General features: G+C 47.3%; 1 protein-coding gene across 1 annotated transcript in view; it reads right to left on the bottom strand.

The window, feature by feature from the left end:
* The window catches only part of MAP2K2 (mitogen-activated protein kinase kinase 2), a 374,633-nt gene that overhangs the window by 153,144 nt on the left and 199,912 nt on the right, over positions 1-21,577 (bottom strand). The window contains exon 8 of the mRNA XM_069649393.1: positions 12,471-12,535. Coding sequence (XP_069505494.1) covers positions 12,471-12,535 — 65 coding nt within the window. The remainder of the gene's footprint in view (positions 1-12,470; positions 12,536-21,577) is intronic.

Raw genomic sequence — 21,577 nt, 5'->3', positions numbered from 1 at the left:
ATTCATACCCCAAGAGGGACCACTCGCCCAAATACCCCAAAACCTGACATATGAACATAAAAGAGAGATTGGCCGCATACCAGTTCTCACCATCGCAAGACAGCTATCGCTCGCCTGGGGCCATGACAATGACGTCACAGAAATCTGAGGCAGCTTCAACCAAAGCGAATGTTGCCGATATCCTCACTGAGATGAGGAGTATGAGAGCGGATATTGGTGGCAAGATTGATAAAATCACTGAGGATAGACAAAATAGAGGATAGACTTGAAGAGGCTGAGCACAATCAGTCATCCCTGGACACCTTAGAGACCCAAATGGACGTACGTATTGCTGAACTCGAAGCCATAGAGGAAGAATTTTGCCTAAAGATCGATGACTTGAAAATAGGGAGCGGTGCAATAATATACGCATTTTTGGTATCCCAGATAATGAAGGCGGGACTGAGTCAGACCTGAAGAGAACTCTGCATACCATAATGAAATCGCTATTCAATGATGACTCGGTTGAAGAGCCCAAAATTGACCGTGTCCACAGGACCGGTGGAAAACTAGGAGGTCCAAGAACGGTGCTCGCCCGATTCCATAACTATGCAGACAAAGCCAGGGTCCTGGAAAAGGCTAGACACACCCCACAAGTCACGCTGGGCTCGGCAAACGTCTCCATCTGTCAGGATCTATCCTCCCTCACATTGGCAATGAGGAGAAAATGTCCCCCACTCACCAAAATGCTAAAAGAAAAGGATGTGCGATACCGCTGGGGATACCCCTTCTCGCTCGCCTTTGAGTGGGAGGGCAATGCCATAAAACTGATCTCTGAAAAGGACATTCGGTGCTGTATTGCCGACCTACTGGGGGCCCATGAAGAGGAATCAACTCAGAGCGGAAAAAGGCCTGAGGCCAAGGAATGGCACACTAGAGCCCCATGAAGAAAGAAGATGCAGTTCTAGGAAATACAGACGGATGAACACCGAACACTAAACCCACCTAGATCCTCTAGTTGCTTTTCCACGGATGTACCCAATGACGGACACTGGGCCGACTGGAGGCCACTGACAATTACGAATGAACACTCACCAAGTAACGGCAGATGAAGGTAAGACTGGCATCCCCCTCACACCACTCCATTCGATGCAGATGATGTACCCGAGAACTGGTCAAGGGTAAGGTCACACCTACACGATGAAAGCCAATGCACTTCAATTGGCACCCGGGAGGGAGGAGGAGGCCGGGAACTGCAGGCCACCCGGGGAAGGAGGGACAAGGAAAGTGGTGAAAACTAACATAGAAATAATGATCGCCCCTGTGGTGATTGAACGGGAGCCCGATATCGGGCTCACACAACCAAGAACCCAAGTTTGAAACAGTTCAGTTCGTTAGCATGCTCTTCTAATGCAGGGGGGCGGGGGGTAGTTGGGGGCTCATAGTTAAGTTATATTAACATATGGTTGGGACCGTTCGATGTACGCTTCCCGCTGGTGGTCCGAGAACGACTGGGGACGCCGTGTGGTTTGGGGGGAGGGTGGGTAAGTGCAACTCGAAGGGAAAGATGGGACGGATGAGTACGAGGGAGGGTGAAGAGGCATTTTGGAAATTGTCGACTGCAGCGCGCCAAGAATGTTTAGCGGCCCTCGCAGGGTCATACAAGACCTGACTTATTGGCAAAGAGTCAGACACATGGCCGGAATCTATAGCAGAGATATTGAGGCAGACTCACTTATTGGGCTATTCTACACCTGAAAATAACAATGGCGACACTTAAAAGTCACAAATTACGTATATGCACACTCAATGTGAAAGGCCTAAATTCCCCCACAAAACACTATGGTAGCGAGAGAACTTAAGAGGTCTAATATCGATATCATGTTTCTACAGGAAACGAAATACCAGAAGGGAGAAGAGAGAAGAGAGAAGAGAGAAGGATCCCCAGCAGCCTAGTGGGGCACACCTTCTGGATCTCGGGCGTCCTCAAAAATGCCGGGGTGGGGATCCTGATCCGAAAGAGCCTCTGCATGAAGATCCTAAATTCCTGGTCCGACACAGAGGGTAGAGCTATGTTAATAGTGGGATCCATTAAGGACACAATTATAACCCTCGCTACAATGTATGCACCTAATCAAGGTCAAAAGAGATTCCTTCTCAACACGACCGAATGATTGTTTAACAAATCACAAGGTCACACGATACTTGGGGGCGACTTCAACACATGGATGAATAGCACCATGGATAGGCAAACCGCACATGACACCTCCCAACCCCCCCAGACACAAGAGCACGCAGAAATCAAAACAACCCTTGCCTATACGGCCTCTCGGATAGCTGGCGCCACCTACATCCGTCGGACAAAGGATTCACCTTCCGCTCCATTCCCAATGACACGCTTACAGGGATAGATTATGTGTTCCTCTCTGAAGGCCTAGTGAGAATACTTCAGACCAGAGACATACACCCCAATGCATGGTATGACCATGATATCGTGGACGTGGACATGGACTGGGATGGCCTCACCCCTCGCAACACAAAGTGGAGATGCAATGAATCACTATGGTCTGACACGGTTTTCAAGGAAGAATTAGAAAATGAAATTAAACAATTCTTCAAAACCAATGACACAGGTGAAGTCGCGAAAGTGAATGTACGGGAAGCGGCCAAGGCCACTTGGCGAGGGATCCTTATTAGAGAAGGTGCCAGAAAGAAGAGTGTTACGCTCACCTGGCATCCACTGGGACGCCACCCAGCCAGTTGGTCGCTGATGCCCTTCTCAATGATTCCCTGGTGCGGTTCTCGGTGGAATTCTGCCTGGAAATGAAGACTATGTTTAGGATTTGACGACAGAGGTAAGCTTTCTCCCACCTCCCATGCGATTTCAGCCCTTGAGGGTTCTCTTCTCACCTTGTTATCGAAGTTGGCAGGCTCTCCGTCCTGTTTTCTGGGCAGGGGCGTGTTGTCTTTCGTGGGCGTGTGCAGTCCAGTTACTTCACTGACAGCGGCGCAAGTAATGTCTTTCAGGTAGGTCCTATTGCGATTTACGGCGTTGTTATTCTTGCATGCCTTTTCTCTGTTCAATAAGGTCTCTTTCTATTCTCCCTTAGGTGCACGGAGCGTCCGCTTAGCGAACTGGGTAGGCTGGTTTTCACCGGTGAATGATGGCGCACAATAGCGCTATGATGCGGTAAGTAGGTGCTTTGCGCAGCGCAGCGATGTCTTGTCTTCACTGACCTGTGTTTTCTCTTTTTCGTAGGTCGCGGTGTGCTCCCAGTGCGGGTGGAGTTCCAGAGCTTTACCGGTCAAAAAACAACCAGCCAGATAAGTCTCTAAGCGATTTGTGGTTGAAATGTCTCTACTACCTTCTTTAATGATGTCTTTCTTCCTTTCTCAGGTCTTTCGATCCGGGCGGCGAACCCTCCAAACGGAGTTGCCCAGGAGCTGCGAGCAGTGAAGGATGGAGATTGCAGGTAAGATTCTGCTGCGAACGCTGTTCTTTGTTTTTTCAGCAGGTCCGGATCTTGCCAGGCTCGTGAGAAACCAGACACGGTGAGCGTCACGCTGCTAGTAGCAAAGTAACGCGAAGTGTGTTGTCTTGTTCGGGTGTGGTTTACATAGCCTCTGCAAAGTAGTCCAGGTAAAGTAGTCCCTAGGCCACCACACCCAAAACACTATACCGCATAGCTTGGTTCTAGGAATCAAGCTATGTGGATGCCTCCATGTTGGCTGAAAGCCTAAATAAAGTAGTTCCTTAAGCAGATGTCTTTCCCAGTTTATGGGCCTGGCCCCAAGAGAGCCTGTGAAGAGGATGCCAGGTCTGATTTGCGATCCGACGTCTGATTCCACCTGGCCAATGGGCTTGCCAGTGGAGATCAGGGCTGAGGGTTGTGACAAAGAGAGAACGCACTCTAATAAAGACTAATATCAGAAGGAAACTAGACACAGCGGAGAGCTTAGCACAGACATCCCCACAAAGCAGATCTATACATCTCGCAGAAGCCAGGGAACTTAGGGAGGAGCTTAAAGCCCAGACCCTACAATACCTGAAACAAAAGTATTTTACGAGAAGGGAGATAAAGCAGACTCCCTCCTCGCGGCAAGGCTTTGTGCGCAGAGGGCAGAAAGATGGGTAGACACGATAGAGGACAGATGGTACTCTTATAGATACAATAGAATCTTCCCCAGAAGGGATACTAGAGGCATTTGCCTTCTTCTATGAAGACCTATACACCAGTGACCCAACTCCCCCAGCGGGGAGTGTAGACGCTTATCTCAAAGAGACAGGTCTCCCTGCCCTGTCGCGCTCCGAGGCCGAGGCCCTTGACGCGCCGGTCACTGGAGATAAAGTCTGACGCCATCAAACGTCTCAAGACAGGAAAGGCACCAGGGGACGATGGCTTCACCCCCAGTTTCTACAAAACCTTCACTGCATTTCTTACCCCCTTCCTGGTGACCCTATTTAACGATATCTTTGAGACAGGCCGGCCGCCCCAATCATTTGCCCAGGTCATTCTAACGGTCATCCCAAAAGAAGGTAGATACCCAAAACACTGCGGGTCGTATCGCCCCATCTCACTCCTCAACATATATGCCAAAATATATGCGAGAGTAATCGCGGCCAGACTAGAAACACATCTACCAAAGTTAATACACACAGACCAAGTCGGCTTTGTAATGGGAAGACAGGGAGCAGACACGATGAGGGAAACATTACATCTGATATATGAGGCACAGGGGAGGAGCGACGACCCAACTCTCTTGTCACTTGACGCCGAAAAGGCCTTCCACAGAGTGGACTGGGAGTTCTTGGAGAGGGTTCTAGTCTGGATAGGTCTTGGACCTAAACTCCGTCGCGCCATCAAAGCGATATATTCATCCCCCAAGACCTCTGTGGCATTGAACGGTGGCTATTCAAGGTGGTTTGCATTGAAAAGAGGGACTAGGCAGGGCTGCACTCTATCTGCCTTACTATTAGTTCTATCCCTCGAATCGCTGGCGCAGAAGCTGAGGCTCGACAAAAGGGTGGAGGGAATTAAAGTAAGAGACCAAGAATACAAATTAGGCCTATATGCTGACCACATTCTCCTGCACACAACCAACCCCCTAAGTTCAATACCAGCAGCTATAGAGATCATTGAGAAATATGGCCAATTGGCGGGCCTGAAGATTAACACAGGGAAATCGGTCCTCCTCCCGATCGACAAGAGCAGGGACTCAGAGGTGGGACGATTTGCACTCTTAGGGATGAAGGTCAGTCTCACCACGTTGCGGTACTTGGGCATCAATGTGACCCGAGATCTAGGTGACCTATATGAAGCCAACTTCCCCCCGATATTACACAGAATTCAAAGAGATACTGAAAGGTGGATAAGGTTCACCATCTCATGGATGGGCCGCTTGAACACCATTAAAATGGTAATCCTGCCGAAGTTGCTCTACCTATTCCATATGCTCCCTATCCAACTACCCAAAGAATTCTTTGTAACCACTATGAAAGTCCTACACACCTTTCTATGGCAGAACAAAAAACCCAGGGTCCCCGGTGCTTTACTTCACCTTCAAAAAGACAATGGTGGGCTAGGCCTCCCAGACATAGAGCTCTACTATAGGGCAGCTCAACTGCGAGTGCTAATCCCGTATGTTAGACAGCAAAAAGATCCCCAATGGATATGCTTAGATAACTATCATCTCCGACCATTTACCGTGGGAGAATGGTTATGGGTACCGGGACCCCTATTACAAAACAGCATCAAAAACCATCCCATTCTCTGGACTATATGGGCTATGTGGAAACCAAACAAATGAATGAAAGGGATTACGACATGGCCCTCCCCCCTATCACACTTATGGGTATCAGGGGTTCGGGATGACATCCCCGATCCAGGCAGTTTCCAATCATGGTACGAGGCAGGGCAGCTATGGTGAAATAAGACATTTACGCACTCTAGATTGGATCTGCCAACATAACTGCGCCATCCAAATCATCGCTAACAGCCCCATCCCCTGGTCTGATCACCACTATCTTCAATTCAACATCGACACTAAAAAAGGACCTTCTGGACCTATCACCCCCCTCCCGGCAGCACTCGCAAGGAGCTTGCGCCAACTCACTGCCGAAAACCTAGCCCCTTTCTTACAGGTGCCCAACCTTCAAGCCCCCTTTTCCAAAGATCCAGAAACCTTAGCCAACACCTTTAAAGAAATCGTCACCAAAGCAGTTGACACCATAGCTCCACTTACCCTTCAAAAAGCTAAGAAAATTAAACATGCTAATTCATGGTTCTCCAAAGATCTGCTTGACCAACGTTCACGGAAGAGGGCTGCATTCTCCGCCTGGAAAGCTAACCCCTCAGAAGCCATTAGAAATGCCTTCAAAGCTATCTCCATTTCCTACAAAGCCAACATCACCTTAGCCAAATCCTCCTCGTTCAACTCAAGGATCAATGACGCCAAATCAGGATCCAAAGAATTATTTACTATCTTTAGGGATCTAGAAAAGCCCTCCGCGCCCCCTCCCTCTCTCCTTAAAGATGAGAAATGGTGCAACAGCATTCGGTCAGCCAGGCTAGACAAACTTAACTCACTCCAAACCAAAATCTGTTGTCACCAAAAAGCTTTGAATAACCTCATAGCTAACTTACACAAGGATACGCCTAAATCTCCCACGACCAGATCCTCCACACTGTTCCATTTTAGACAAATGTCCGAGCTGGAAGTAATCACCCTGCTCAAATCTATCAAACCTTCAAACTGCAAAGGAGACGCCTGTCCTGCCCAACTCGTCAAAGATTCGGCACAAATTCTAGCGCCCTTCCTTACTGCATTCATTACTTCATCATTCCAGTCTGGACACATTCCTTCTGGTCTCAAGGAAGCTTGAGTTTGCCCACTCCTCAAGAAACCTTCCCTTGACCCATCGGTTCCAGGGAACTATAGGCCCATCACCACCATCCCATTTTTACTTAAACCTCTCGACAAAGCAGCCTACCTGCAAGTCCAGGAATACCTGGAAGAGAATCGCCTCCTTGGCCTGCGGCAATCTGGCTTCCGCCCACGTCACGGCACTGAGACGGCCCTCTTAGACTTAAAGAACCAAATGGATGATATCAGAGACTCAAGCAAACCTGCGCTCCTTCTGCTCTTAGACCTATCAGCAGCGTTCGATCTGGTCGACCACAACACTCTGTGGGCCTCATTACGACCCTGGCGCTAAGGGGTCTGCGCCAGCGTTAGCTGCGCGGACCCCTTACCGCCAACTACGAGTTCCCGGAGCGCCATGGTCATTTTTCCGCCCGCTTTTTGCGGGCGGAAAAATCCATGGCGCTCTGGGACCTTGGTGTTTACGCCACCGTACTTTACGGTGGCGTAATTAACTCCTTCCCCACTCCCATTGAGCCCTATGGGGCCGAAATGGGAATGGGGAAGGGTAAATGGGTCAATGGGGACTTACCGCCCCGCCGACCTCGGAATGGGGCGGTAAGTCCGCCATCCGCCATGGCGTAAAGGGACTTTGCGCCATGGCGGAAAAGTCCGCCGATGGCGGAAAAAATCCGCCAGGGTCGTAATGAGGGCCTGTGTCACCATTTAGCTACTGAAGCCAACTTCTCCCTTAAGGCATGTGATTGGATCACCTCCTTTCTTCAGCCGAGAGTTATGAAAGTTTTCTCTGACTCTGCCTGTGCCAACCCTAGCCACATCAAATGTGGCGTTCCACAGGGTTCGTGCATTGCACCTACCCTCTATAACCTTTTTACAAGACCCTTGTTTAGCATCCTTGACGCCATGCGGATGACACGCAGGTGCTTATCCCACTCACAGGGGACTATGATGCAGACCTGAACACACTCACCACCATCTACTCCACCATCCAATCCTGGATGGCAGGCAATTGGCTCTGCCTCAATAGCGAAAAAACTGAGCTCCTGCTCATAGGGTCACCCACCACACTGGGCAACCTCGATAAGCAGTACTTATAATTTTCCATTGATAACATTCCTATCAAAGTCTCCAACTATGTTAAGACCCTAGGAGTCTACCTAGACGCTGACCTGACTATGGCTAGACAGGTCAACGCCATTGCCTCATAATCTGCGTACTACACTAAAGTGCTCAACGCAGCCAGACCCTTCCTATAACGTCAGAGCTGCCTCACCATTGCTAGGGCTATAATCTGCTCAAGACTTGATTATTGCAATGCTCTCCTCATTGGAACGTCTCAAAAAAACCTCAACAAACCTCAGCTGGTGCAAAATAACGCACTCAGGGCAGCCACAGGAACATCCAGAAGAGACCACATCTCTGAAGTGCTTTCCCATAGAATCATGAGGCATACTGCCACGAGGCCTCTTAGAGAAGGTTACTCAAACACGATCCTCACGTCATGAATCCGTAAAGCCTGTGCAGGCGGCTCCAGCTTTCCTACATTGGCTGCCACTCACTGGAACGCACTCCCCACTCACCTAAGACAGATCAAATCCCACCAAGTTTTCCACAAAGCCATCAAAACTAAGCTCTTCAACTGAAAGATAAAACCTAGTACCACGCTTCTGAGGTACCACTACCATACTGTTACTCTGCCTTTGCCCGGCACGTTGATCATTCTGGACTTCATGTAATGTATCTCATGTAATGTGTAACTAGCTAAGAAGCCTTGGGCACATGAACCTGAATGACAAACCTCTTACATATTCTTGTAACAGCGCCTCGATGCCTCCGGGCTGCAAGTTGCGCGATACAAATGCAAATAAATTTAAAAAAATATATACCATCCAGGAGCTTGAGGAAGCCCTAGGCCTAGGCCCACTCTCAGTGTTCCAATATTTGAAGTTGAAAGGCATCATGACCCGAGAGGTCTGGAAGGAGGCTCTACAGAGAGACCACACCCCGTTCAAAACAATTCTAGACACCTGCTTAGGCTCCAAGGGTCTCATAATTGCAATGTACACAGCACTAGTTGAAGTCAACACAACCCCCTCAGCCACGCTGAGGCACAAATGGGAAGCAGACCTCGGAAGATGCCTCTCCCCAAATAAATGGCTTAAGATATGTAGAAGGACTTCGAAAAATTGCATGGGGTCAAGCTATTATATAGACGGCAGTACGACCCACTTAGATTAGGTAGGATGTATCAGGATGTAAGTCCATTCTGTTGGCGGGGTTGTGGCCAGAAAGACTACTGGCATATGTGGTGGGGGTGTAGGACGGTCCAAGCATATTGGGATGAAGTGCTCAGCTGGATCAAAGAGCTGGAAGGGGAGGAGAGGGAGAAGCAACCACTCATGATCCTATTTGGCCTGGTGGAGACGGAAGAAGAAACAATTAAGGTACCCAAAATGATACATGGGCTCTTGCCGGCGGCGAGGGCCTGCCTCACAACTGTGTGGAAAAGAACAAGTCTACCAAATAAAGCCGAGTGGATCAATGTCTCCCGTAATATTTTCAACATGGACAAACTGACAGCAGCCATCCACGGTGACCGCACTTCCATTGATAATGAATGGTCTGAATTTTGAGCCAAGTACCTTAAAATAACAAATAAAATACCAAGTGTGCAACACGACACAACTGAATGCCATTCTAATAAACTGCCCACAATGTTAATGCTGAATCCAAATGTCATAGGAAGTGCCGTTGTCTTAACGAACGATTTTGCCTAAGAACTCCTTTGCCTGACTGTGCAGATTACTGAGGCCGTCCGCAGTCATAAGTGTTGCAGGGTGGGAGGAGGGACAAGTTGGGGATATTTGGTATTTTGAATAACCGTAACGCAACATATTTTTTCAGTTGACCTACATCAAGAATTTTGATCCAAGTTCCTTTTTCCCCTTTTTTCTTTCTCTTTTTCCCACTTTGTAATTGCCAAGGTATTTTATTATGTCTGTATTGAAAACTCTAATATCTCTTTTGAAAATCAATAAAACCAATTTTCAAAAAATATTTACAAAAACAGGGCTTGCTAACCCCCTCACCCACCAACAAATCAGTCACTATTCCTCCTTTCTTGGTGATGGGAATGCCAGCTGTCCTTGAACATTGTTGCCCAAAGCACACCAAGGGCAAATAGAGCAAGTACCCAATGTCACACAAACTCTCCACTAGACACAGAACTTGGATTAGCCAAGCATGAAACTAACAGCAAAACCTTCCTGACAGGAAAACTCCTTTACTCCAAAAAAGTCTGCAATAAATGAAAAGGGTAAAAAGTGAGGAGGAAACCTTTGAAAACATGTGTTGGACAGTGGTGCAGAGCATCATGGGGTGGAGCGAGCCCAATTGACCGTGGGGAATTTTAAGAAGGGATACATCCAATTTCTGAGCTCTATGCTTAAAATGTTCTTTCCTTTGTACTTTTTTTTTAAATTCAAAGACAATAAGCATTTTCAAGGTGTGCATTGGAAGTGTTCACAAGGCCAAAACTGTCCAGCTAGAAATTATTCTAAGGTTAGGAATCCAGGAATAATAGGTTTAATTTTGAAAATCTTAAAAGTAAAATGATAGAACATCGTAATTCTTGAATTTCTGCAGCCCTAGAAAGGCCATTACACAACCATTGTGGGTAGTCCTGAATGTTTATTAGCATGAGATTGGCTGGCTGCCAAGTCCACTGTTTAGGTGCCCTAGTGTGTGACTTGAGGGCTGGCTTAGGTGAGCGCACAAGTGTATGGATTTCTCTAAAAGAGACACTGACCCAAACCCTAACCCAGTTCTCCTTGATTTTTCCTAGAAGGCTGCAGGTTTACATTTCTGCTGGAGGATTGTTTGCCTGGAAGATGCTGCTGCAATTGTGAGATAAGTTTGGCCATAATGGCTGCGATTGAGTCTCGTAGCCTGAGATCCGGTTTTGATTTTTGGTTGCTGAATGTCCTCCTTATGCACACCTGTCCTCCTCTTCCTCTGCAGGATTATTGGTGACTGAGCTGGGACTTCTGTTCTGGGCCGTTTGGTTGTTTGCTTTGGGGTAGAAAACTGCTGTCACCCAGGAGGATATTGGGACACTGATTCTCTGCCTCTGTTTTCTATGGGCTGTTGTGGGTCTCCTCCATCATTTCTTTGTGCAACCGCTATCTGCAGACTGCGTGCCCCTCGAACCGTTGGATCCAGCTTGCCTGGGTTTCTCGGTCTTTTAGAGCCATCTTCGCGATTTCCTTCAGTTCTGCTTGATGGGTCTCAGTCCTGGGAATTCTTTTTAGCCAATGGGGTCGTTATTGGCCAGGGCATCAAGGTCCAGTGTGTCCTGATCCTGAAAAAACCTGCAAAAGAAGAAGCTCATAGGATTGTTTTGGCGTTCCCGATATGACTTTTCAGGAAGCACGACTGAGTACTTACCTCTAGGCAATGGGTTAGTAGGCTATTCGAGACAATTACCTTCAGGGGTCCTCATGGTGGAAGGTTTCTGCAGGTCACCTTCAACCATATTTGCCATACACTTGGCACGGATCCTGCCATGCTGCATCTCTTTCTGGGGTTGCTGTGTCTTGAACTTGGCACCAAGCTCTTCAAAAGTGTCTCATCTAGCGTCACCTGTCTTTGCTGTTCCTGTGGGGTAGGACTGTGACTAACCTTTCCTTTTTCCCCAGAACAGCAGCAGTGCCGTCTGACTTGGTCCTGTAATGACCGATGGGGAACTTTTGTACTTAACTGGAACAGTCCCAAAATGACATTTGATACTTAACTGCTTCTGGACATTTTTCCTGGGTATAAATATTTTTAAAGTCCTGCATTACGCGCTACCGTGTTGCACTCTCTTTAAGAGGATCACTGTATATATTTTCCTTGGAGTGTAATGAATCTGGTGCTATTAGCCTTAATAGGTTCTGATGCTTGGGTGGCATCTTGCTTGTGTTCTATAAGTATTTAACCCCATTCTATTTAAAACTATTTGCTGCTAAACTATCCACGCCCCTAGTAATACCGTCTGCTGAATGCTCTACCTCTCTTACCCATTCGTGCACTTGTGGGGTTTATATTAAAATGCAAAAATGTTTATTATTTTTTCAGACTTTTGATTCACTGTTTTGGGTGCCCAATATGTTTTCATTCAATAATTACTCATTAAGGAAGTTACTCGAGGATCCCATACTGGAGAGGTTGTATTAACATGTTCTGAAGGTTTGACAAAATGTAGTTCAACTCTTTTGATGAAAAAAAAAAAGTTAAGAAACACTACATTGACAACCATTGGACAGAAAAAAAAAAAAGAACGAACAGGCTGCATGTAGCGTACAAAGAGTGAAGAAAGAAACAATGTAGGCAAATTGAATAATTAGAACAGAAAAAGGGATGCACATACCCACTTTGCTAATGAAAAGGAGTGCACAAAAATAATTCAACAATAAAAAGAGTACAGAGGAAAAAAGGAGGGCTGCTATACCAACATATAGCTCTTTCCATGCAAGATTTTCTTTATGTATGCGTGCTAGTACAATGCTGTAATGGAAAAAGACAAACCACCACTACCCCCATCAAAATAAGAATCAGAAATCACTAACCTCATTTACAATATAGTCCAGCAGCTCAAATATGGCCATAGCCGGCCTACTATCAAGTCCATGACCTAAAAAACAGACAGGGAGATGAATGAGTTTACATCACGGAACACAATGTATAGTGGAAATGACACACTCGGAAGGGAGAGATTTATTTAGTCTATGTTGTCTCACTTTGTTCATTGAAGTACAGTTCAGGGCAGTGCCAGGTAACATAATTCCCAGTTAACACTGCAGTGATGGAGACAAGCATACCCAATTACCCCAAGCCGAAACTAAACTAGAGAAAGAAACTAGGTAAGACTCAAAAAGGTTGCAAAGAGATACGCATTACAGACTATAGAATTCCTGGTGACAGCAGAAATAAAGGTTTCTCACCATAATGACTAGAGGACTCAGTCCTTAGTCCCCTTTCCCCCCCCCATTCTTGGGGCGTCCCACGACACGGGGACAGTAGCGGAACCTTTTGGCAGCGATAAAGTAAGCTTCCCCTTTAAATTTTGTATAGCATGCAGGGGGGCGGCCTTGGGCGTGGGCACACCTTCCGGCCCCACCCTCTGGCCCCTCACCTCAGACAGTAGTAAACCTAGCTAATCTTTTTAGATTTTGATCCCAGGGGCTGGAGGGTGGGATGTATGGTGGAAAAGGACTTAAGGACTATGAGTACTCCAGTCACTACGGTGATTAACTTTTAATTATTCAAACATCTCATCCCCTTTCCTCCATCGTTGTGGTGGATTCCAACGAACAACTAACTTCAATAGGGTGGCGACTGGAGCTTAACCTAGTTTCTTTCTCTGCCTACCTAGTCATGGCACTAGCACTGTCCACGTCCAAAACTACCCAGCCACCCCCACTATATACAACGAGCTGCAATTCTTGCCTACCGAATAATAACTCGGCCACTTTTGTCCACACTAGAAACCAGAGGAATAAAAGATAGGACAAAAAATTACTTGCTAAATCAAAATAAGCCGTCACCCTACTAAGCCAGTAACGTAAATCCAACCAGTTCTATTGCAACTAACGTAGTTCATGGAATCAGCAATACTTACGAGACCCAAATTAAAAGTAATAATGTGCGTAGACCCAGGCCCATACATGACCTAAATACAACTAAGCCTAAACTATCCTATGACAAGGCTAGCACTCCTTCTCCACAGATTAAAGGTGCACTAATTAATGCCAGATCTATTCCGGCACAGGCCCTGGACATATCCGATCTCATTACAACTAATGACCTGGACTTTATTTCTATTACAGAAACCGGGTCGCACCCTGCAGAAGGAGGCATCGCCTTCATATCCAAATCCAACCTGAACATTAGAGAAACCCCCAACATCCCTTTCTCCTCGGGAGAACTCTTATCCACCAAAATCACCATCTCAGCCACCTCTGCACTAAATTTGTATGCCAAGTATGCCATGCAGAAGTCCTCCATCCCATTCAGAACACGATTTACCATCCTTTGGAATGTAGCAGGTGCATTCTTAAGTCCAAACAGCATTACCTTAAACTGGTAGAGGCCTCCTGGGATTGAAAAAGCAGTTCTCCTTGGCATGGTCTGTCAGAGCTATTTGCCAATAGCCTGAGGTTAGGTCAAATGTACTGAGGAACTTGGCTGAACATGTTTATCCACCAGCTCATCTATCCTAGCTAAAGGATGGACATCAGTCGGGGTGACTGCATTAAGAGCTCTATAGTCCACACAGAATCTCAACTCCTTGGATCCTGCCTTTGGTACTAGTACAACTGGACTAGCCCATGGACTTGCAGATGGCTCCATAACCCCAAGATCAAGCATCTTCTTGACCTCTTCCCTTTATGTGGGTTCGTACATGGTCTGACATTCTGTAACCCATGCTCTTAATAGGGAGAAAGTCACCAGTGAGTAGATCATGCTGACCCAAGGGGTCAAGCCTGGTGTCAGTGAAAACCGAGGGGCAAACTGATTTATCAGAATTTGGCACTCCTCCTGTTGTTCCAGAGTCAGATCGAAGCAAGATTAACTCCTTCCTTTCCATCTAAAGGTTGTCCCCTCAGGAGGTCAGGTAGAGGTTCACCCTCCTCCTCCTCCTCCTCCTCCTCCTTCTCCTCCTCTTCCTCCTCCTTCTCCTTCTTCTCCTTCTTCTCCTTCTTCTCTTCAGCAGAGGCTAGAAGCAAAGCTCCCAATTCTGTTCCAGAGACATAGGCCTTTAGCCGGTTGGTGTGAAAGACCCTGGGGGCCTCCTTAGGATTGCCTAAGTCCACCAAATAATTGACCCTTCCAGGTTTTCCCACAACCTTGAAGGGTCCAATCCATTTGTCCTGTAAGGCGCTCTGCCTTGTAGGTACCATAACTAGAACTAGCTGGTCTTAAGTAAACTCAACCAGGTTAGCCTTCTGGTCATGCCAATGTTTCACCAAAGCCTGGCCTGCTTTCAAGTTATCAGATTCTTCTGTCATGTGTGTCATTCTCCTTCGGAGAATGAAGACATAGTCAGTGACTCTCACTGGCTTGTGGGAAGGAGCACTCTCCAACCCCTCCTTGATTAGGGCCAATGGACCTCTAAACGGATGACCATAGAGAAGCTCAAAGGGACTGAAGCCAACCCCTTCTTGAGGGACTTCTCTATAAGCAAAGAGAAGGCATGGCAGTAGAAGGTCCCACTGTCTTCTAAGGGGTTCTTCTAAAGCACCCATCATGCTCTTCATAGTTCTATTAAACCTCTCTACCAACCCACTGGTCTGGGGATGGTAGGCTGTTGAGAACTTGTAGGTCACGCCACCGTTTTTCTACAAGGTCTGCATGTAGTGGGACATGAAATTGGTCCCGCTGTCTGAGATAACCTCCTTAGGAAACCAAAACCCTAGCAAAAATACCAAGGAGGGCCTTAGCAACTGCCTGAGCAGTAACAGTCCTCATAGGTATGGCTTCAGGATACCTGGTAGCAGGGTACCTGAAGATGTGGGAGGGTATAAGGGACCAACCACGTCAATCCCTAACCTCCCAAAAGAGACACCCACAACTGGGAGAGACCAAGGGTGCCACATTCTTGGTTCCACTCTTGCCAGAAGTCTGACAAGTGTGACAGATTCTACAGAACTCATCTACATCAGACCCCATCTTGGGCCAGTAGAAATATAGAGAAATCCTTTCCTTGGTCTTCCTAAAACTTAAGTGACCAGCCAAAGGAATCTCATGGGCTAACTGTAGAAACTGGAGGCTCATCTCCTGAGGCACTACAAGTCTTCTGTAGTCCCCTGGGGTAGACTCAATAGGCTCACTGTAAAGGAGGCCATCCTCCCAGTACAGCCTGTGCTTCCCTGGCTCTTGCCCTTCTAGCTGGGAAGCTGCCTGTTGGCGAAGTCCTTCAAGAGTAGAACACTCTCTTGGACCTCTGCTGCAGTCTGCCATACAGGGGCCACCTTCTGCAAGCAAAGTCTACAGCACAGGATGGTCTTTAGGATCCAGATCTCCAACAGGGGAAGGTCTTCCTCCAGCTCTGTGTCATCAGTAGCTGTTTCACCATCCTCTGGTTGGTCCTCCCACTCAGCCTCAGTTGGTAGAGGGGCCACAGGTGTGGCCTTGGACTGTCCTCTTGGGGATGTCCTGGTTTTGGGCACAGGGGTGATGCTTTTCTTCTTTCCTAAGACCTTGGGTTTCCCTTTTGTCTCTTTTCTCGACCTGAGATTTGAAGGTCCTTCCTGTGGACTGGGAGTTCTAGGTTCTTCTGTAACTACCCATTGACACTCATCTAAAGTGAGCTCTCCGGCCTTCCTAGTCGGTATTACCCAAATTGTTCGCTTACAATTGTTCGAATGAACAATTGACCGAATTTAAAGTGTCACAATTGACCTTTTCACAATTGACCGAATATAGACATATATGGTACAATTGACCTTCACAATTCGGTCAATTGTGAAAAGTTCAATTGCCATTCGAGCAGTTGTAAAACGAACAATTCGTATACAACCTCCTAGTCTGCTCCTGCTTCCTTTTGCTGGGAGGCTTGGGGGTGCTTGATACAACTCCTAGAGCTTTTAAGTCATTCCCCAACAGGACTCTCCCGGGCACCTCATTTTGTACACGGACAGGTACACAAACAGGTATTCTTACAGTCATATTGTTGTACTGGATGAGAGCTGGTAGTAGTGGAACAATCTGGATAGGGCCTCCATCAAGCTTAGTGGGGCCTTTGGGTGCCTTAGCAACATCATTAGATCTGAAAAAGGTTTCATCCACTGCTGTAATGCTGGCCCCAGTGTCTCTAATGGCATCTACAAGTACACTATCCTTGTGATCTTCTTTTGTGTTGTCTGGAATAGAGTTATACGCATCTATATTCTGCTGTTCCCACAGACCCAGGGACACTAAAGAAACACTGGCTGAGACTCCAATGGGGTCTTCAGCCAATAGATGAAAGTTTTGCCATATGAACTTCTCCCCCAGGGATGAAGGCTAAGGAGGTAGTGTGGACCCTAAAGATTTACCCTGGCATCTGGGATCCCCTTTCACATGGTCAGTTAACCCACCAACATAACATTTTCCAAATGTTTTGACAAATGGGGGCTTCCGCTGACCTCCCTCTGGTTTGGCACCAGAGGTTTCACTAGACTGACCTTGTTTCCCATATGGCTTACCCTTCTTATGTTTGTGGCACTCTTTTGGATGGGAGGATTTAGAATTCTTTTTGTCATCTTTCTTGTGCCGTTTCCCCTCATCCTTTTTGTGAGTGGCCTCAGAATCCTTGTGAGTAGCCCTATTGGCAACCCACAAGTCAGCAGCCTTTGCTAACTTCTTGGGATCAATCTCTTTTGAGTCAACCAAATGCTATCTCAGCTCAGAAGAGCAGGTATCAAAAATAGATTCCAACAAAAACAGATTTCTCATTCCTTTAAAAGGTAAAGGTGTTCACTCTGTAACCCTTAACCCAACCATCTAAATATTTCAAACAGTCACACACCCAGGTAGCCCAAGGGGTACCATCAGTCTTTTTGAGGGTCCTAAACCTCTTAAGGTACTGGGAAGGAGTTTTCCCAAATCTAGCTATCAAAGCTAGTTTCACATTTTCATACTCCAATCTTTCAAGTTCCCCCCACCTCCATTAGAGCATCAGTTGCGACCTGGGGGAGCCTAGACCGAAGCCAAGGAATCAATTGATTCCCTGTGAACCCCTCAATCCCATAATTGTATTCAAAAGCACCCAACCAATCCAAAATATCAAGTTACACATCATACATACTCACTGCTTCTTTGGGCATGCAAGGCCTCTTGGGACTGGAAGACCTAGAGGACTCGGATAGAACCATTTTCAAGAGACCATTTTTTTCCTTTCAAGAGCATGTTGCATTTCTAATTCCCCGAGTTTGATGTCCTGATGTTTGGTTTCAGCTTGGACTTGTAACCTTTTGAATTCTAACTCAAGTCTCATTATCTCAAGAGACACACATTCTGGACACAGTAATGGACCTTGTGGGGTCCCAGTGGATACAGGTTGAGGCAAAAGGGCCTATTGAGGCAGAGGGGCTCCCTTCCTGAGACTCCTCCCCCTCCTCTGACTCTTCTATACCATTAGAGTTAGACTCTGAATTATCATATTCATTATCCACATTTCCTGGGTTAGTAGGCATGACAGGCCTACTACCCAGATGATTCAACAATCTTGCAATCAATTCATTTTTCTTTCCTTTAACAGGGAGATTCCTGACTTTACACATTTCTTTCAGTTGCTGTTAAAACGATGAGGGCTTTCTGACTGAGGTTATCCATATTTGGTATGCTACAATTGCTGTTCTATTGGAGCTTAGCCTTGTGAAGGTTTTAGTTGAACAAAAGCAAATACTTAGGGTAACAACTCTACAATAGATCCCACCACTGCCACCAGTGTTAGGCACGATTTGGAGTAGTACCCTTAGGGTTCACTACAACAACCTTGACCTCCTGGCAATAGGAACCAAACCTTTGGTATTAGTCTGTACTATACAGGTTGGTAGCGTGATTGAGCAGACAGGCTCATCTCAAGAGGGGTCAATGTGAGCAGAAGGGGAGTTGCACAGAAATTCACAGTGACAATCATTCAAATAAACACTAATACGCAAGGTTTCTTTATTAAACAATTATTAAACAGTCAGTTTGAATAAGCCTTCTTCAGAAGGGGCAATATAATGGTAACACACAAATACACACTCTTTGTGTCTCTAAATCAGCAAATACCCACTTGGGAAGGCACACAGACACCTCCTACACCCTAAGGTGACTTAAATTGCTAGGACACTGTGGGCATTAATATATTCCTGTTGCATTTAGAGCAATACTTAGAAGTATGTTAAAATTAAAGGGTTATTAGAATAACACAAGCGATTACATCATGATTCTGAAACGGATGAGTACTTTTGAAATCCCCCAGTGCAAAGTAAGTTAACCCCTTCCTGGAAGGAAAGGCAAAACACAATGTCAGAGGAAAGAAGAGTTATTCAGGGAGCCAGGCCAATGTCAATTGGGCAAAAGTCTAGGTGAGCTGAAGCACTTCTTGTAGGTGAATAAAAATCTTGCAAGGTTTTAGTAGTTGTAGTAAAGTTAGACTCAATGAAGGGCCACAAGCTGTTCAGGCTTGTGAGGTAAAGAAGCTGTGAGCAGTTCAGGCTTGTGAGGTAAAGAACCTGTGAGCAGCTCTACTGGGCAACCAAGACAAGGCTCAACTGAGAACATGTAAGGCTACAAAGCAAGAGAAGTTCTCTTAGAAAGTACAGTACCTTTGGTTAGAAGAAATTATTCCAGCTGGCTTCTGTTCCTGTGTGGCTCTGCCGATCCTGTTGCTCCTGTGCCTCATTAGTGGAGACAAGAGGGAGGACTTCTGGGGACTCCTGCAACACAATGGGACGGTCGGCGACAGCAAAGGACAAACTTCAATTCAGTGGCACTCTGCAGTTTCCGCTCCTCGCGTCTCGGCAAATAGCACCACCGCAGACTCTCAGATACCACTTCGGACATTCCTCGCATCTGGGGTCCAGCACTATGTTGAGGTGGCTCAAGCTTGGTCAGTCCTGCTTACTAGGAGTCCTGAGGATCTTCCAGCAGCTTGGGTCCGACTTAAAAGTGATGCACTCTTTTGGGGAGGGCGTGCAAACCAGGATTTTGCCGATTTCATGTGGAGCCAGGGTCTGGTGGACATCTGGAGAGACGGTCACCAGATGACCAGGGCCTTTACCTTTTACTTCGCACCCCATGGAACCAATACAAGAATAGACTATGTCTTTATGGAACAGCACCAGGCCAGTAGGGTGGGCTCCACAGAGATCAGGCCGGTCAGCTGGTCTGATCACGATATGGTGGAGGTAGATATTATAATGTCTGGCCTAATGTCTGGCGCTGCAACAATCTTCTCTTGAAGGATACCCTCTTTCGGGAAGAGATGCTTGATAATATTAGAGAATACTTTACTATCAATGACAGGGGCGAGGTGGAGAAGGGGATGGTATGGGATGCGGCCCAGGCCACCTGGAGGGGCATCCTATTAAGAGAAGGAGTGGTGAAAAAGAGAATCAGGTCCCTTCTGGCCCAGAACCTAAGCGGGGAGATACGCCATCTGGAAAGGACGGAAGGAAAGGGGGTGAAGGAGGGGAGGAGAGACCGGGAGACTGCCACTAGTAAGATTCGAGCTAAAGGATTTTGAAATGGGGAAGGTAGTCTCTAGCCTTCAGTACCTGAGGCAACGATATTACGACAAGGGGGACAAAGCTGATGCTATGCTAGCGGCTAGGCTTTGTGGTCAGAGGGCGGAGAGATGGGTGGAGAGGGTCCAGGGGGAAGGAGGCAGGTTAGAGTCGGAAACAAAAGTGATCGCCGGGGAGTTTGCCAGTTTTTATGGATCCCTCTATGCCGCAGATAACGAACTTGACGGGGAGGCCATGGAGCGATACCTGGAGGGGATACCCCTACCTAGGCTGGGGAGTGAGGAGGCCCTCGAGTTGGACACCCCAATCATAGCCGAGTCTGTCCAGGTGGCGATCTCAGGTTTGAAGCTTGGGAAGGCCTGGGGGAGGATGGTTTTACACCAAGATTTTATAGGGCCTTTGCGGGACAATTAACGGGATTCCTAGCGGGATTGTTCACATATATAATGGCGATGGGGAGGGCAGCCCAGTCAATTCGCTAAAGCCTTGATTACCGTAATTCCTAAAGAAGGGAAGGACCCCACTGACTGCCGGTCCTATAGACCCATCTCCTTTTTGAATGTGGATGCTAAACTATTCACCAGGATAATTGCCACAAGGCTGGATGCCTAGATGCCGAAGCTGGTCCATTCGGACCAGGTTGGCTTTATAAAGGGGAGGTAGGGGGCTGACACGATGAGGAAGACCTGCATCTCATGCGGGCGTCGGCAAAGGGTGGGGGTAACCCGGTCCTGGTGGCCATAGACGCAGAGAAGGCCTTTGTGGCTTTGGACTTCCTGCATAGGGTTCTTGAGAAATTTGGGGTGGGGTCGGGACTCCGCCAGGCCGTTGGGGCCATGTATAAGGACACTTCAGCCAAGATCACGGTCAATGGGTGCTTTTCCCACCCTTTCCGACTCCAACGGGGGACGAGAGAGGGTTGTCCCCTGTCCCCGCTCCTCTTCGCCTTAACCATGGAGTTGTTGGCGGAAGAACTTCAGAGAGTGGTGGAGGTGAGAGGTATTGAGGTGGGAGCCAGAAAGTTTAAAATTGGTCTCTACGCAGATGACGTAATGCTCCACCTGCGTCACCTGGCCCAGTCTGCCCCTGCGGTCCTTCGGGTAATTAGAAGATTTGGTGCATTTTCGGCTTTAAGGTCAATGTGGGCAAGTGGGTGATCTTTCCCTTTGCCCCTGACTCGGCCAGAGATCTGGAGGAATTGGAACCCTTGGGCCGCCGCATCCAAATGGGACGGGCTACAGTATTTAGGAGTAAACATAGTATGCCCTGTTAGTGATATAGGACTAGCCAATTACCCCTCCCTTGTTTGATAGGCTATTTTTGGAAATGGAGACCTGGGGCAAGGGCCAAATATCGTGGATGGGTAGACTCAACGCAGTCAAGATGAATCTTCTCCCCAGAGTGCTTTACCTCTTCCAGATGCTTCCCATCGGTGCCCCAGTAGCTTACTTTAA

Source organism: Ambystoma mexicanum, chromosome 1p (assembly GCF_040938575.1).
Source record: "Ambystoma mexicanum isolate Mex_15411 chromosome 1p, UKY_AmexF1_1, whole genome shotgun sequence".
Lineage (NCBI taxonomy): Eukaryota > Metazoa > Chordata > Amphibia > Caudata > Ambystomatidae > Ambystoma > Ambystoma mexicanum.
Note: the sequence above shows the minus strand (reverse complement) of the source record. Positions and strands in the feature narration are given on the sequence as shown.